The 18,870-nt window shown below is 45.1% G+C and overlaps 1 protein-coding gene across 2 annotated transcripts in view; it reads left to right on the forward strand.

Moving 5' to 3' along the window:
- Window positions 1-18,870, forward strand: part of MTFR1 (mitochondrial fission regulator 1) — a 43,327-nt gene that overhangs the window by 8,611 nt on the left and 15,846 nt on the right. For both annotated transcript variants that reach the window (XM_083187177.1, XM_083187176.1), the window contains exons 2-4: window positions 3,963-4,030; window positions 11,588-11,733; window positions 12,471-12,569. In XM_083187177.1, coding sequence (XP_083043303.1) covers window positions 11,668-11,733; window positions 12,471-12,569 — 165 coding nt within the window. In that variant the 5' untranslated portion in view covers window positions 3,963-4,030; window positions 11,588-11,667. The remainder of the gene's footprint in view (window positions 1-3,962; window positions 4,031-11,587; window positions 11,734-12,470; window positions 12,570-18,870) is intronic.

Raw genomic sequence — 18,870 nt, forward strand, 5'->3', positions numbered from 1 at the left:
AAATATATTCTATTTGTGCATGAAACAAAGCGTGTGTACCATATCAGGCACTTATATGCCAAGTAATCATTTTCTGGCACATATTTAGTGCCAATTATATATCCTGTCCTGAGTAGGTTTTTTAGCAAAAAAAAATGACTGAACCTGTATTAGATTAAAAATTTATTAAGACTCATACATCAGGTATTCAGTGCAGCCGGCGAGGGTGGCTTGTTTTCTGCGAGGATTTCCGAAAGCCACCCATCCTCGCCATCTAACCCTCTTGCCCTATTCTATCTTCTGGGGGAATCCGGATTCCCCCGAACGGCGAGGGTCACCGCTAATGCAGCGAGCCCGCTGCATATATCAGCCGCACTCACCGTTTCCACCTTGCTAGAAAAACCCAGCGAGGAAACAGCGTGTGCAGGGTGGGGGGGTGTCAGTTGAATATTGACCTGCGAGCTGTGACTTCGAGCAATTGGCACTGCATGCCCTCACAGCTCACCATGGGGCATTGAATATACCCCTATATGTTTCTTCAATAGCAGAAGGACAAACTATTTTATTTTGAGTCTGTGTAAATACAAGAGATGTATAGGTTTCTCCAGGTCTGCAGGAGCAGGCCTGCCCCTTCCCTCACCTGTTCTTCCTTTTCCATTCCAAGTGCAGGTTACTCCCAGCTTGGCAGCTGAGTGTATGCATCCACTCTTTTTGTAGACTAATTTGTTTAATTCAAGATATTCTAATTTCAAACACTTCAGGTATAAAATGGATATAATTCCTCTCAATAATACTTTAATCTATAAAATATATTTTAGTGTCTAGTAGTGCTGGTGTTTGTATTACTCTAAGTGCATTTTAGAGGTTGCACAAAATGCTTAGAAAACAAGTACATTTCATTGATTTATATACCAGATTTTGCATAAGTCAAATTCTGTAAAAAAAATAGTATGAGTATGAGGAAGTTCAGGTTCAACTGGCCTCACTTATTCTTTCAACATGGGTAGTGAGTTGAGACTATTTCAATGAGAAGACCTGTAAATAGGGTTTAATATCGGTATTCAGATGGTAGGTCAACAGGAGTCTTTTTGGGATATTTTTGTGTTTACTTTTTCATTCTTTACCATCTACGTGGATAATAACTGGGAACAGTAAATTGTACCGAAAGCAAGTCGAGCAAAGTGGTACACTAATTGGGGGTCTACATTCTGGACTTTGACACCCACACCCCCGATATACCACACCCCTTAATAGCGCACAATTCATGTTTTTTCTAGGTGCTACGCTCTCTGCGGGTCTCATATTTCAGTGGGTCTCTAGCACCTTAATGTGGAAAACTCATACTGTGTATGAGAGGGAACTTGCATCTAATTGAAAAGCCTCATAAATTATAAAATGATTTTACTTGGTTATGTAAAGAATATAAAGTGTAAATTATGCCCAGGCATTAACATAAATAATTATCTTGATTGGCAGACCGAGATTTAGAGTCATGATATATTTTATTACCTGAGATTACATCTCCCAGTACTTATCCTTGTTTCTTGTTTAGCACATGTAATAATTATGTATTTTTTAATAGGATGTTAGATTTTTAATCTCTATCACTTTTGACATGACTGCTTAAACTTGCCTTTCCTTCTAGCATAGTGTGGGCTGTATTTAAGTACTGATTGATACCGCGGTATCGGACGTAGTGCCAGTTGCCTAGTGTGTACAGGGCTTTAGTGATTTTGGTTGTCATAGACCATCTGGTGCCCAGGTTATAAGAGAGTTTATGCTTATTGTATGTACGTTTAGCTACCTGCTCTGATACATACAGTAGCAGCAGTGTAATGGCCCCTCAGTGCGTGTGTCACTGGCGGCTGACTAGCGTAGTGTAACAAATGAGCTTATAGAAACGTGATCATTTTTGCTTCATGGAGGGGCCAGTTAATGGATTGTTGAAAAGCGTTTCATTTGGATATGTATTAATGGGAACTTGACAAACACACACCTACAGATGGCGCCGGGCTTGTCTTTGCTGGGGATGGCGGAGGACTCGCCACCCGCCATCCCCCGCCCCGCGCCATCTGTATGTCGGAAGGGGACGCGCGTGCACGAGGTGCACGCGCGTCCCGTTCCGACGGTGCTTTTCCCCGGGTCCCCGCCGGCTTCCCCGGGTCCCCGCCGGTCCACACCGCCCCCCCGCAGCCCCCCGCAGCCCTGCCCGTCTCCCTGAAGCTGGAGACGGGCAGGACTGCACCCGCCGCGCCGCCTCGCCGCCCGGCTATTGAGACGCTCGTGCGTGGGAAACGCACGAGCGTCTCATTCAGCCAGAGCGCCAGATTGCTGGCGGATCGCCAGGGACACGGTCCTGGCGCTCCGCCAGCAATAATAAGGCCGGCGCCATCTGTACCTCATATTGCTTCGGGCTCGGTGTCTCACTGCGCTCGCCACACTATATAAAATCAACTCCATGCCGATGTGGATAGTAGGGGTATGAAAAGGTCGTAGGACACGTTCCGCCGCCCCTCGCGGGGCAAGCTGTGCTCGCCATGCTTCGGGGTGGCATGGATAGTGGGGGGGGGGGGGGGGCTAAAACCTCATTGTATGTCATTATTGTACACCTAATGGCATTGTAGACCCTATACAATATAAATAAAATAGCACTGAATACATTACATAGGAAAATCGCATCGCACGGCACTTACAATGGCCCATGCGATGCCATTTCCCTACGCAGAATAGCCCACTAAGCAAATAGCTTAGTGGGCGCTGTGATAATACACAAGTACTGTAATTTGCTATACACATTGTGTACCCAACTTTACAGCCCCTGGACCAGTTTTGTATTGTATGGATAGAAAATAAACCCAAAGTCCTGCACCAAGGTGTTTCCACTATTAGATGTTATGCAGAATAAATTCAATGAGAATCTTCCTATAGAATGATTTTTAATACTTTCGTACATTGAACATATAAAAAAAAAAACTAAAACTGGTTTGCTTGCAATGAGGTGTAATATTCAGGCGCATCAAGGTTTCTTTAGAAAAATATCAGTGCTCCGATCACCACTGCATAACACAGAGGTTCCAAAAAATCTTTCAAATCACGGCGCCCTAGAATATCCCCCCAAAAAATGTGTGGCACCCCTAGGCCAAAAGTTTATTAAATCATTTGGAAAACCATATTAAATTAAGTAAATTGTTTTTCTATTTCATCCTTCGTTTCAATGATGTGGTGAATAACAGGATTCCCTTCTATTTGTTCACATATTCTGTGATTGTAGGCCACAAGCACTGGTTTTGCCTATTACATTGACCCTAAATAATATAAATTGGTCCTCGACCACCAACCCAGGGCACCCCTCTGTGCTCCGGGGCACACTGGCATAACACGTACATGAAATTATAGTGAATGATGCTCACTGGATAGCTTACAAAAAGCGTGATTCAAAAGCACATCTCATACCCCTTTCACACTTGCAAAAATATCCCGGGTTTTTGCACATGAACGCGCATCAACCCGGGATTTAGCTCCGTGTGAAAGGGTCTTGGATGAATATCCCGTGTTCAGCATTCTGGGATTTCTACCCAGGTCCTGACCTGGGTAGATTTCGGAATCGACACTGGATGCGGTCAGTGTGAATGGGTATTCCGGGTCAGCGTGACCCAGATACCGTTCACTGCACTGAAAATGCGCCGTTGGGAGGTGCTGACACCTCCCAGCGCCAAGCCTCCAGATGACGCCACCCGCCCAACTTCATTCCGGGTCGGGTGGCCAGTGTGAAAGGGTACATTCCCGGGTAGTGTCCCAGGATGCATCCGGGAACACATTCCCGGGTATGACCCGGGTCTGTGAATGTGAAAGGGGTATAAGCTTCTTCTGCTATTTTATCATGTATAGCTGTATGTTTGGCTATGCAACTGTGACTGTCCTAAATTAGTTATATATACATAATCTATTAATGGCATCTTTTTTTTTTTTCTTCTGCATGCTAGGAATCGGGATACGGAGACTGAACATGCATTGCTAATTGTGTAGCCTGCATATACAACTTCATATGAAGGTAGGTGCAGACCATTTACAGTGTACATTGCATTGTTTTCATGGAAGAATTGTCTAGTTGTGTTATTCTTTGTCTTCCATCAGCAGAATGTTACATCCTCTTTGTAGAACGTTCTTCTCTTTCTCCTGCTTCACTGAACAGTGTTTATTCTAGCGTTTTGCACCTTTCAAACCCATGCAGTCCCCCTGTCCAGCCTTGGATGTTACTATCAATGTGATTGAGACACGACAGCAGAGAGCGACACCTCAGGCAGAAAAGAGGAACTGTACAGGTTTTGAAAGGTGCACCGTGCTAGAATGCACACCACTGAACCTATTGCAAACAGTCTCTACGCTTGCACATTCCTAGGCATAGAAGGTATACACTGTATGTTTTCCTACACCAGTCCTCAGGGTCTCCTAGCAGTGCATGATTTACAGATCACCTAGTTTGTCCACAGGTGACACAGCCAGTGTTACTGGCTCACACAGTTTGAAGATCCACAGGTGCTCTTGTAATACTGGGAAGAACTTGAGGACTGCAGTTGAGAAACACTGCTGTATATAAAATATTTAAATCACAGATTGCTGATGTACAGGGGGAACATCTGCAATCCGTGATTTAAAGATATTGCAATTTCTTTCATGATTGCACAATTTCCCAATCTCCGCCCATATACAGATATTTGCCAGTGATTTTGCTGATTTTTTTTTTTTATTTTTTTTATTTTTTTTTTCAAATCTTAAAATGCCCATACACCACCGAATTGTAGTCTCTATAGCAGTGATTGCAAGCAGTTGAAGAGTTGTATGTTTGTCGGCACAAAATTGACACCATACATTAGCAATTGCCAGTCCAATCCATTGCAGCTAGCCCAACATGTTGGCCAATGGCAATTGTGATCACTCTTTTTTTGCAGTCGACAATTGGGGAAGCCCATACATCAACAATGGTTTTAGGACAATCATTACAAAATTGTCAAGTTTTCCCCAATCTATACACCGCTTAAAACACTACTGATGTATGGGGTTCCCCAATTAACAACTGTGATCAAAAAGTGATCGCTATTGCCATTGTTTTGTTATTTCCTCTTTCAAGTATACTAACGTGGAGATTTCAGTACATGCGATCTGGGTTTATGAGATGGCATTTAAACTCAGACATAAGCACCCAGGGACTCAGAGTTTGGCTACCTTATATGCACACTGTGGGCCTTATTCATGTTTGTAAGTAAAGTAAATAAGTTGGTTAAACCCTTTTACACTTCAGTTGGGGCAGATGTGCAGAGAGTACCACAGTACCACTTCGTCCTTTTCTTTGTCTAGTTTCAATGTGACACTTATACCCCTTTCAGACCTACTACCCGGGATTTCACTGCTGGGTTTGATCGAGGGATTTTAGTGACCAAGTTGATTACAGGTGCTTAGGAGTGAAATCCTGGGAAGACCTTTTCAGACATACGCTAGTCCTGGGTTGATGCGCGTTCATGTGAAAAGACCTGGGATTTCTGCGTAAAGGGGTATGATGTGCCCTTTTAACATATGCTCTGACTTGCTGTATGCAGATTCCCTGATACTAGCTGATAATGAACTTTCCTGATTGGTTATCCTTCTCTGGAACTCTCTGCCTCTCCATCTACAAAATTTCAAACGGGCTCTCAAGTCACATGTTTTCAATGTTTGCGAATGCAGAAGTGTTTATAATACCCTGTACTTGTTGTCTTGTACTGTAAGTCACTGTGTTCTTGTTTTGCATATTTGTCTGTAATTGGGCACTGTAAATCTCTTGTGCCAAATAATAATTGTTTGCCTTTTATATGATTTTCTAAGAGTTTTATTAGAAATATTTGAGACTCTTCATACACGGGAGGGAGATTTTTTTTTTTTTTTTTTTTAATCCAGTAAAACAAAATGTGTGTAAGGCACATGTACTGTATGAACTGATCCTAAAAAAACTGCTTGGTTTGTAAGATATATATTTCCTCTACCTCCCCCATGGCAGCCATTACATATGGGTTTTTCCCTGATTGGGTAGCTTTGGAAAGGAAAAAAAGACTCCTCCTGTATAAAAGGCTCCTCCTCCTTCCTGCTTGTGTCTTTTTTTCCTTTCCCTAAAAGCATGGGTAGCAGAAAGGTGGTGGCTTACCCTGCGAAGTTTTGGCTGGAAATCTCCCCTCATTCCCTTCGGGGTTATGGAGGGGAGGGAAGGTACCTGCAGGGTGCCTGAGTCTCACAGGCCGCATGCCGTCCTCAGGTATGGGCGGCTACAGGCGGTGGCGTCCTAGGTGGCCATGGGAGCGGTCATCTGTCCGGGTCCATCAGTTGTGAAGCCGGGCGGGCGTCGGGGACACTCGCAGCAACATGGAGCTGCGAGTGAGAAGGCGTGCGCGCGCGGGAGGCGCCGGAAGATGACGACGGGCGCTGCAGCGTCAGCTGCGTGAGAGCGCACGCCCGGGAAAGCCGGCACGTGCACGCGAGGCGCGGCTGGATGACGCGACCGGCCCTGATTGGAGGAGGGCCGGCGCGCGGGTATATGAGCCGCAGCACTAGACACTATGTCACCAACGGAGCTCCCAGCGGTGTGTGCAAGCGGCGGCAAGCAGAGATCGCGTTGGAGACGGAAAGTTACCACTGGGTGGTAAGTGGGCTCACAATGTGAGTAATTATGCCATATATGCCGCTGGACACTGAGGTATCATGTCTTTTTAGACTAGAGTGCCTAAAAAATGGAGGAAGAAAAGAGACAGGCCATGCAAAAGTCGGGGTAAGCCATCATGAAATAGAGCAGGAGATGTAATGGTGTTCATGGATACTAACTAAGGGCTTGTATTATGCAGGTCAGACAGCAGTAAGGATAAAGCAGGAAAAGCCAGGCACAAGAAACAGCATGTTGACAAATGCCTGATGTGTGACAAAAACTTGCCAGATAAACACGTGGGCAGTGTATGTGAGACATGTAAAGTCCCAAGGATTCCTTTGTCACAAATGTCCGGATTGGTGGACATGATTAAAACAGCCCTAACCGGGACTTTCGTGACCCAGGAAGACCTGGTGAAAGCAACCGGAAAAAGAGGGCGCTCCCGCATGAGTGAGGGAGAGTCTGGGGAAGAACCAGGAATCTCTACAGCTGAGGCTATAGAGGATACAGATGATACACCAGTGGATAAAACTGAGAGTGACTTCAGTGTGGATATGGTGGAAAATCTGTTGGCTTTGATAAACAAAGCACTCAATATAGAAGAGGCACCAGAGGAGCTTAAGTTACAAGAATTATTGTTTAGAGACAAGAAAAAGAGGAATAAAATTTTCCCATTGTCTCAGCCACTGACAGATATAGTTCTGGATGAATGGAAGCATCCGGATAAAAGGACTGTGGTCCCGGCTAAAATGGGGAAGATGTATCCTTTTCAGGCAGATCTCACGGCGGCGTGGGATGAGCTACCGAAAGTAGACGCAGCAATTGCGAGGCTCTCCAAAAAGACAACCCTCCCCTTGGAGGACGCGAATAATTTCAAGGACCCGATGGAGCGTCGAATGGAGCTGGGGCTAAGGAAGCAACATCTGGTTGCGGGAGCAGCACTAAGACCGGCAGCAGCCATGGCCATCACTTCTAGAGTGACGCGAGAATGGTGTAATCAGTTGGAGGCGGACATGCTGGACGGCATAAAGAGATCGGAGCTGCTCAAAACGGTGCAAAATGTACAGTTGGCAATCGAGTTCATGTGCGAAGCATCACTGGACGCAATGAGGCTGGCAGCTAGAGCGGGTGCGGCAGCAGCAGTGACCAGGCGGGCGCTATGGCTCAAACCTTGGGCAGCTGATGTACAGTCAAAGAATAAACTACTGACTTTACCTTTCCAAGGAGACTACCTGTTTGGCACCCAGCTAGACCAGATTATTACAAAAATTTCTGGAGGCAAATCAGTGTGGCTGCCTCAAGAAAAACAAAGTAGGAAAACGCCGGCAAATAGAAATTTCAAGTTCCAAAGTCAAGAGTATAGAGAGGCGAGAAGCTATAGACCGGGCAGAGGGTACAGAAGAGGTACCTGGCTGTCAAGGGCGAATTTTCGGGCCCAAAGGGGCAGAGACAGCAAATTCGCCGCAAAACAAAATACACAATGACGCCGAACCCCAGGCGGTTGGGGCCAGGCTGCTCGAATTCCTGAGCGCCTGGGAAGCGTCCACTTCGGACAAGTGGGTGCTGGAGATTATAGGACAGGGCTACAAAGTAGAGTTCAAAGAACGTCCAGGGGCATTCTTCACAGAATCTCCAATACCAAGGGATCCGGTGGAGAAAGAAGCCTTACTGTCCAGCCTGAGAGAGATGGTACAGCAGAAGGTGGTGGTAGAAACGCCACAATCGCAAATAGGAGAAGGCTGGTATTCGCGGTTTTTCGTGGTCCAAAAACCGTCGGGGGGATTCAGGACGATACTGGATCTGAGAAAATTGAACCAGCTAGTAGAAGTAAGAACGTTCAAAATGGAGTCGGTAAGAGGGATATTACCAGATCTCAAGAAGGACGCTTACATGACCTCTATAGACCTCAAAGACGCGTATCTTCACGTGCCCATTTGTGTCAGCCATCAGAGGTACCTGAGGTTTTCTATCCAGGGGATAAGCTACCAATTCAGGGCACTACCGTTTGGCCTAGCGACGTCGCCAAGGACGTTTACCAAAATACTAATTGTTTTAGTGGCAAAGCTCAGACAAAGGGGCATAGTGATATGGCCGTACTTAGACGACTTGCTAATCATGGCGGAAACAAGGGAACTGGCAGTAAAACACACCGAGGAGGTCTTACAGTTTTTGACAAAGCACGGTTGGTTGATAAACAAAAGCAAAAGCCAATTAGAACCATCAAACAAGATAAAGTACTTGGGGGTGATCTTGGACACTCGGGCGCTCCGGGTCACCTTGACGCCAGAAAGACAGGAGAAGTTGATCCAGTCAATAAAACCCTTACTAAAAAAATCAGTGACAACAGCGGAAGCATGTATGAAGGTGTTAGGACTGATGGCATCGGCGTTGGAAACCTTACAGTGGGCAAGATTCCATACGAGAAAATTGCAGAGGTGCTATCTGACGCAGTGGAACGGCAACAGCAAGGATCTGACCCAGCGGATTCGGCTAACACAAAGGGCGAAAGAAGATCTGAGGTGGTGGTCAGACAGAAGCAGGTTGCAGGCAGGAAGACTGTTCCATCTACTCGACCAGGTAGTGATAACAACAGACGCAAGTGGAACTGGATGGGGGGCGGTCTGCGAGAGTCAGTCGTCCCAAGGGGTCTGGTCAGCAGACGAGAAGAAAATGCACTCAAATCTCAAAGAGATGAGGGCAGTAGTGTGTGCGTGCAGAGTCTTTCAGGAAATGGTGAAGAACAAGGAGCTGGTAGTCAGGTCGGACAACCAAGTAGTTGTGTCATACATAAACAGGCAAGGAGGGACACGGAGCTTAGGCATGATGCAGGAGGCCGAGAGGCTGCTGGCCTGGGCAGAGGTACAAGTACAAAGTTTAAAAGCAGTTTACTTGGCAGGCAAGGACAACCAAGTGGCGGACGGCCTAAGCAGGACCCTGTGTGTATCAGGAGAATGGGGACTGAACAGAGAAGTCTTTGCAATGCTGGTGAAAAAATGGGGCAACCCAGGGGTGGATCTCATGGCATCAAGGCAAAACAGGAAAGTAGAGAGGTACTTTTCAAGGTTCCAGGACCCACATGCCGAGCAGTGGGACGCGCTAACAGCAACGTGGCCAAAGCAACTTCTCTATGCATTCCCACCGTTTCCTATAATCCCACGGTTCCTAAGAAAGGTGCAGAGGGAGAAGGCGACAGTGATTGCAATCTTGCCAAGCTGGCCCAGAAGGCCGTGGTTTCCCCAATTACTCCGTATGACAATAGAGGGACCAATGCAACTCCCAAGGAGGACGGATCTGCTGATACAGGGCAGAGTGCAGCAACCTCAACCGTCAGCCTGGAATCTGAAGGCGTGGTTGTTGAAACCAGGACACTGCTAAAGAAGGGATTCTCTAGTCAGGTGGTTGAGACCTTACTTAAAGCAAGGAAGCAGAACACATCGAAAGTGTATTACAAGACTTGGTTAAAGTATACATCATGGTGCAGGGAGAAAAACAGAAGCCCAGAACAGATTCCAGTAATATTAGACTTCCTGCAAGAAGGCCTAGATAGAAGATTGGCAGTTAGCACTCTAAAAGTGCAAGTGTCGGCACTGGCAGCTATGCTGGATAAAAATATAGCAGAGGATAGATATATCCAGAGATTTTTTCAAGCAGCGAAAAAGATAAGGCCAAGGTTTCACCAGCCGTTAGCACCATGGGACTTGAATTTAGTGCTCAATGCACTCATTAAAGAACCTTTTGAGCCGTTACAAGAAGTCTCGCTTAAAATGCTTACTTGGAAAGTGGCTTTTCTTGTGGCCATAACATCGGCCCGAAGAGTATCGGAAATACAGGCTTTGTGGTCGGAGGAACCCTTCATGAATGAGTATGAGGATAAAATAGTATTACGAACAAATCCGCAGTTCTTACCCAAAGTAGTATCGAACTTTCATGTGAATCAGGAGATTGTTCTCCCCTCGTTCTGCGGGAACCCCAAAAATGAGAAGGAAGTCCGACTGAACAAACTGGATGTAGTTAGGGCCCTGACCATATATAAACAAAGAACGGGAGAAATAAGGAAGGATAAGAACCTATTTGTACTTACAGAGGGTAAGAATAAAGGACAGACAGCGTCAAAAATGACGATTGCCCGATGGATTCGGAGTTGTATCTTAGAAGCATATAAAGCAATGGGAGAAGAGCCACCCAAAGGGTTGAAGGCGCATTCAACCCGAGCGATGGCAGCCTCATGGGCAGAAAAGGGCGAAGCATCCATACTAGAGCTGTGTAAAGCCGCAGGATGGGCTTCGGTGCACACCTTTGCCAGATATTATAGGCTGGATGTGATGGCGTCAGCAGACGCAAAGTTTGGACGTAAGGTATTGTCTGCAGTGATATAAAAAAAAAAAAAAAAAAAATATATATACATATAAAAAAAAAAAAAAAAAAAAATTGATTAAAAAAAAAAAAAAAAATTGATTAAAAAAAAAAAAAAAAAATCATGTGAAAGTTATGTTGAAATATGATTTACCCAGCCCGGAAATGTGGAACTGCTTGGGTATTACCCATATGTAATGGCTGCCATGGGGGAGGTAGAGGAAATATCAGATTCTTACCTGATAATATGTTTTCCTCTACTCCACCATGGCAGCATAGTTCCCTACCCGGTATTTTTTGTGCAACTAACTGTTTGTGTTTGAGAGCTAGGAACAAAGACACAAGCAGGAAGGAGGAGGAGCCTTTTATACAGGAGGAGTCTTTTTTTCCTTTCCAAAGCTACCCAATCAGGGAAAAACCCATATGTAATGGCTGCCATGGTGGAGTAGAGGAAAACATATTATCAGGTAAGAATCTGATATTTTTTCCATTCATATCATTGTTCTTGGTGCTCTCCGCAGCACTGCTCCCTGTGTCACCTCTCCTTATAGGGCAGACAGATCTAACTGTGTACGTTCCTCCTTGCAGCATGACTATGGAACAGGAGCCTCTCTGCAGATCCGAACTGTTTATACAGTGCCCTTTGTGGGGAGATTGTGTGCTGTCCGATGCTGAGCTGGTTTTTAAGACTTATTAGGATGGTTCTGCAACAAGTAACTCACAGCATGGATTCAGTAAGTTCTATTTTTAATGCTGTCATTTTTTATGATTTAGCCAAGACTGCTGTGCTGTAATGGGGCCTACACATGGGGCAATTTCAGGGCATTTTGTAAACGATCTAACTAGATTGCTTAGAAAATTCCCCTACATCGCTCCGTGTGTAGGGGCCATAGAGAGAGCGATGCGTGGCCCCTTTGGGTCCATACACACTGGGCATAATCACCCAGTGTGTATAGACCTTATCAGAGATTTTGGCAAAGTTTTTTTTTTTTAATTAAAATCTCCTAGTGTGTATGGGCCTTAAGGTCCATAGACACGGGCGATTTTGAGCTGAAAGCTGTTAAAACTTGGTATCTTGACCGGCTTTCAGCTCAAAGCCGCCCAATGTGTATGGCCCGGGGATGAGCAGTGATGCGGGCTCCTGCATCATCGCCAGGAAAGTCGTTCATCTTCTGGTATTACCAGCAGATGAGCAGCTTTGTGGAGCGCTTTCCATAGTGCTGCGCTATGCAAAGCCGCCCGCCCCCCACTGACTGGCAGGGGGGAAAGCTGCTCAGTGTATATGTGCATAATCACCCAGTGTGTATGGACCTTTATCATCATTTATGCTGCAGGTCAACTGGCATGGTAATGGTCTGTTGGTGCAAGTTGTCAGAGTTCATAATAATTGTATGACCGGTTTTGATGCCATCTTTATTGTTGGAATATAAAGTGCCTACCATTTGAACTCTAATTTTGAATTCTTATTTAGGTACTTTGGTCAGGAAAACCATATGGATCATCTCGCAGTATAGTCCGACAAATAGGCTCATGCCTTCCCATGATCCAGTCGCCAAGAGTTCATTTCCAGGTATGATCTTTAGCTTTCAGAATAGAAAGGTTGTGTGTTTTTTTAAAGGAGATTACACTACACAATTGCAGTGTATACAGTAACAGGTACTGACACCACTGAGGCACTATTTCATTGAATAAACAAACTCCTCACAATTAGGGCTGTCATGACAATGGAAGGAAAGATCTCCGTGCTTTGAGGCAGTAATGCTAACCATTACACCAACAGTGTGGCCCAAAATAATGTGTGTAGCAGCCTATTGTCTTGTAAATACCTCAAATGAACATCACGGCATCACAGATTTATTTATGTATTAACAGTTTCTTATATAGCGCACACATATTCCGCAGCGCTTTACAGAGGATATTTGAACATTCACATCAGTCCCTGCCCCAGTGGAGCTTACAATCTATATTCCCTACCACATGTACACACACACACACAGACATTCTAGGGTTAATTTTGTAGGAAGCCAATTAGCCTACCAGTATATTTTTGGATTGTGGGAGGAAACCGGAATACCCGGAGGAAACCCACGCAAGTACGGGGAGAATATACAAACTCCACACAGTTAGGGCCATGGTGGGAATGGAACCCATGACCTCAGTGCTGTGAGGCAGTAATGCTAACCATTACACCATCCGTACTGCTTCTGCTCATACAGATGTTGACATTATAGAATGACTATTGTAGCCTGTACAGTAGTAACCATTGCGATCAGAGGCACTATTTACAGCACTAGTGTGTTTAGTGACCTCAGTTAGGCACAATTAAGGTCTATGACTTTGTAGACCAGGCATGTCCAACGTTGGCCCTCCCAGATGTTGTGAAACTACACATCCCATCATGCTTTGCAATAGTTTTAGCATTCTCTAATAGCAAAACTGTGGCAAAGCATGCTGGTATGTGTAGTTTCACAAAATCTGGAGGGCCAACGTTGGACATGCCTGATGTAGATGGACTACTTCTCATGGTCACATCATTTGTGTGTAGGTGATGGGAAATCGCTGAATGAATTTTAATGCTGAGGTTTAATGAAATAATGTCTCTGAGAGCCCGATAGAGCTGCTGTGTAGGTGATGGAAGAATCTGAAGAACGGTGCTTTCTTGTTCTAGAACTGTAAGGGAGCGTGGGAGTAATGCAAATACTCTACTCGGGCAGTAGGTTCCAATCAATTATTCCTTTGTTTGGTGTATGGCTACTGCTGACAATGACAATTTGTTCTGGGCAGACATTACTTTTCTACTTCTTAGTAAATAGCTTGTAAGCTGAGGTCACACCTGGTGTCTGTATATGCAGGTGTTACACACTTTTTCATTTCCATTTTTTTCATAAGCATTGGTAAAGTCCATGTTAAATGTACTATCCATTTTCTTAACCCTCTGAGTGCCAACGTTGATGTGTAAAATATCCGCTAAAAATGCCAAGGCCGTAGTCAATGAATATAAATTAAAAAAACTTATACCACCGGTATATCGGGCGCAATCAATTAAAAACTGCTAAATGAGTTTATGTACATTAAACTACTGCATAAACATACTAGTGTGCTGCTCCCAAAATAACAAAACAGGCTGAAAAATACACAATATAACTGAGAGCGCACTGTGAATGTCTATAACTATTTATTATAGTAAAAGCACAATTAAAATATAAACAATAAAAATAAATTATAATACAATACTCTTGTTGCCAAATATCATGCCTATCACAATATAACACAATTGCATTGAATGTATACCCCCAATGTTCTTACCCACTCAAGTTGTGTATAATTTGATTGTAACGTGGGGACACTTGGCAGGTAACAATTTTGTGTCCAGAAATCAGGTTGGCCAATTAACTTGTATTTGTTTCCAAATATTATGGTTTGGATTGTAGCAGCGATTGTAGTCTGTGCAAACGTCCCAGTTAGGTACACAGATGAGCCTCAGAATGGAGATCGATGGTATGGGCAGGTGGGGAAGAAACAATCACTAGGTCAGGCAGGAGGAAGGGTTGGATTGAAAGCAGGCACAGCGTCTTGGTCGCTACCACCGGCATAGCTCTGTTGGGATGAGAGCCAGCGCCGGGAGCAACCTCCGCAGGATGTAAGTGCCTCCTGACCTCTAACTGCGTTGACCTCTAACAGAGACCCGCAGAGAACCGGACCACGTCACCGGTCAACGCAGTCTGAGGTCAGGAGGCACTTACATCCTGCGGAGGTTGCTCCCGGCGTTGACTCTCATAACAACGGAGTCTCGCCGGTGGTAGCGACTGACCACCCACACACAAGCGACGGAGATTGCTCCCGGCGCCGGCTCTCATCCCAACAGAGCTACGCTGGTGGTAGCGACCAAGACGCTGTGCCTGCTTTCAATCCAACCCTTCCGCCTGCCTGACCCAAGTCACTGTTTCTTCCCCACCTGCCCATACCATCGATCTCCATTCTGAGGCTCATCTGTGTACCTAACTGGGACGTTTGCACAGACTACAATCGCTGCTACAATCCAAACCATAATATTTGGAAACAAATACAAGTTAATTGGCCAACCTGATTTCTTACCTGCCAAGAGTCCCCATGTTACAATCAAATTATACACAACTTGAGTGGGTAAGAACATTGGGGGTATACATTCAATGCAATTGTGTTATATTGTGATAGGCATGATATTTGGCAACATGAGTAATGTATTATAATTTTTTTTTATTGTTTATATTTTAATTGTGCTTTTACTATAATAAATTGTTATAGACATTCACAGTGCGCTCTCAGTTATATTGTGTATTTTTCAATGAATATAAATCACTTTAGTTATTGCTGGCAAATGATCTGAATTCAATTCATAGAAGTGTTAATTTTGCACCCCAAAAAAAACCCCTTGCTGTGAGCGAGACTGGCATTTTTAGCGTATACTTTGCACATATCTCACTGCAACGTTGGCACTCAAAGGGTTGATGTTAAGGTGGAACAGTATCTCTTGCTAGGATCCACAAATGTGCTGTGGCCAATCAGAATCCATCAAATCTGAGCTGTGTTGGGGTAGAAAGGTTAATAGGACAAAGGGGAATATTCTGGTTCATTCATTAAGATGCGAATTTGCATCATTGCGAATGAACCAGATCATGCCTTGGGAATGGTAGTACGCCGGCCCACCATTCGTAGGGCACGTACGTTCGCAATAGCTGCGAATGGATGTTTTACATTAAACATCCATTTGCATGCCACTGGGACCGTCCATATGTAAGGTTGCTCTGAGCAAACTTACATAAGCTTATATGCTCGGGGGAGAAGTGGGCCCGTCCCCCGTATGTCTGTCAGTCTCATTAGCATGAGAACACCCATGAAACGCTGGGTATCCCCATATGCTAATGGCCAAGCCCAGCGTCCTCCAACCACAAAGGTGGGTGCGTGCACCCAGCGCATGCGCAAACATCAGCCGCGTACGAATAAGGTCCAAAGTGTCCGCTTTACTGGTGGTCCTATAATAATATTTCTTCTACGATCCCCATGGCAGCCATACATTGGGATATTCCCTTCCCCCATCAGAGCAGACAGGATTGATTTCTCTTGGGACCGCCCACCTTGGGTATAATAGACCCCTCCTTCCCCTCTGCTGTATCTTTTTTCCTGTCTCCGTGTTAGAGTAGACCGAGTAGGCAATTATTTTTTGTTTAAACAGGGTTACCTCGGCAGCATGGAGCTGAAGGGGTGGCTCCCCGGGGAGAAGAGGGCGCAGGAGGCCAGTCTAACTTGTCTCCTTGCGCGCACATACCCTGCCGCTGGCTGGGAGGATTCTGGAGTGGACGGGCTCCAGCCAAGGCTTCCAGGCATCCACGTGTGGTCTCCCCGCAGCATCAGCCCCGCTGGAAGCCGCGGCTGCACGCGACAGCATCTAAAGGCAGAGGGGGCGGAAGTGCCGAGTACGCGTCACTTCCACCCATAGACGCCGGTAGTGCGTCTCGCAATTCAGTCCCCTGGTTACACGGGACGGGGGAATTGGTTCCGCTCGGCTATCCTGATACTCACGCTAATTCTAGCGGCAATTCAGGGGTTAAATAGCCGCAGTAATGGCGAGTTCAGCGGCGTGTAAAGTGGTTACAGCGTGGAGTACTACACTGTGTGCTGTGTTTGCAACAATGGATGCGCCTTCTCCCCAGAAGCCTGATGATGCCCCAGTGAGGTAAGCCCTTTGATTTTGGGCATCAGTTGTTTATTTCTGAGGTAGATATTGAGTGTAGCTTCTCTCTTTTAGTGTGCCTGTTTCACCTGTGCATAAGAAGAGAACAGCTAAGAAAAAGTTCACTGAATCCATATGCATGACATGTGACCAGTCCTTCGCTTCAGCACAGAAAAAGGCTATATGTGATCTATGTGAGATGGCACAAACTAAAGTGTTAAAGAAATCAGAACACACTGAGGTCATTAAGGAATTAATGGCCTGGATGAAGGAGAACTTTGTCTCTAAAAATGAGTTTACCCAGAGCCAGTCAGTAAAGAGGTCTAGAGTGCAGGCTGAATTCACACCTGAAGAGGATTCTTCAGAGGATTTAGAATGCGAGGATAAGGGTTCGTCAGAGGAAGGCGAACTAGAAGAAGTCAGAACATTTAATTTGGATCTGGTAGAAAACCTGTTAAAACACATATACAAGGCTATGAACTTTAAAGAGCTGGCATCTACCTCTGAGACTAAAGATCCACTGTATGAAGACAGGGACAAAAGAGGAAGAACCTTTCCTGTAAATAAAGTCATAAGAGAGATGATACTTAAGGAATGGGTCAGCATTGACAAGAGAGTCACCCTAGGGAACAGGGTGGAAAGAATGTACCCGTTCAAAGATGAAGAATTTCTCGGCTGGTGCACTACACCTAAAGTAGACGCGGCGGTGGCTGAAATTATTTCAAAATCCACCATTCCGGTAGAGGACGCACCGGCATTTAAGGATGCCATGGATAGAAGAATGGAAACATCATTTCGCAAGGTCCATTCAGCATCAGCGGGTTCCCTGAAGACGAATGTGGCGGTGGCCTCAGTAGCCAGGGCGATTAGATTGTGGTCCTCTAATCTAAAGACAGACATAGAGGAGAAGATATCTAAACAGTATCTTATTAAAAATCTGGACATTATACAGAAGGCTGTTGACTTCCTATGTGAAGCTTCTCTTGATGGGGTCTCTTTTGCAGCAAAGACTATGGCGGCAGGCGTAACAGGCCGTAGGGCTCTTTGGCTAAAACCCTGGAATGCTGACGCTAATTCCAAAAATAAACTAGCAAACTTACCCTTTGAAGGAAAATTCTTATTTGGGTCCAAACTTGATACCATGATACAGAGAATTTCAGGGGGAAAATCTGTCCGCTTACCCCAAGAGAAGAAGAATCGGTTTAATTTTCCCGCCTCCACAAGACAGGCATACAGAGAGGCAAAGACATATCGTCCGGGGAAGACGTATTACAAGAGGGGAAGTACCAGTACCTCTAGACAGTCATTTCGTCAAAACTTTCGTGGCAGATACCAACCTGAAAAGGATTGGAACCAGAAAGGAAAATTATGACTATCTCCGAAAGAACAGTATTGGCGCCAGACTACTGAGGTTCGTGACGAACTGGGAAGAGATAATAAGGGACACTTGGGTGCTGAATATAATTCATCAGGGCTACTATATCGAGTTCGAGAGAGCACCTCTCCATCACAGATTTGTAAGATCAAGGATACCAGGCGTACCCGAAGAAAAAAAAGCCCTACTTCTGAAATTAGAACAACTCCTACAGACGGAGGCCATAGAGGAGGTTCCAAAAGAAGAACAGGGAAAGGGCTTTTATTCGAATCTATTTCTGGTGAAGAAACCGAATGGAACGTTCAGAACTATCCTGGATCTCAGAGATCTGAATGTCTACATAAGACAAATAAAGTTCAAGATGGAGACCCTGAGTTCCATAGTTATGGGAATCAGAAGGGGAGACTACCTTGCATCAATAGATTTAAAGGATGCGTATTATCATATCCCAATAAATCAGGGACACAGAAAATTTCTCAGGTTCTCGGTGGCCAATCGTCATTTTCAATTTACCTGTCTTCCATTTGGGCTGAAAACTTCTCCGAGAGTCTTTTCCAAGGTGCTAGTTACAGTGATTGCGGCTCTGAGGCTCCGAAGGATTCAGGTATGGCCCTACCTAGACGACCTACTCATTGCAGGAAACTCTGTGAGAGAAACAGAGGACAATGTAAGGAAGACGATAAACCTGCTACAACTTCTAGGTTGGGTGATAAACACAGAAAAGAGCCAGACTGCTCCGACACAAAGGATACAGTTTTTAGGGGCTATAATAGACACAGTTCAGTT

Source organism: Crinia signifera, chromosome 5 (assembly GCF_055691185.1).
Source record: "Crinia signifera chromosome 5, ASM5569118v1, whole genome shotgun sequence".
NCBI classification, from domain to species: domain Eukaryota; kingdom Metazoa; phylum Chordata; class Amphibia; order Anura; family Myobatrachidae; genus Crinia; species Crinia signifera.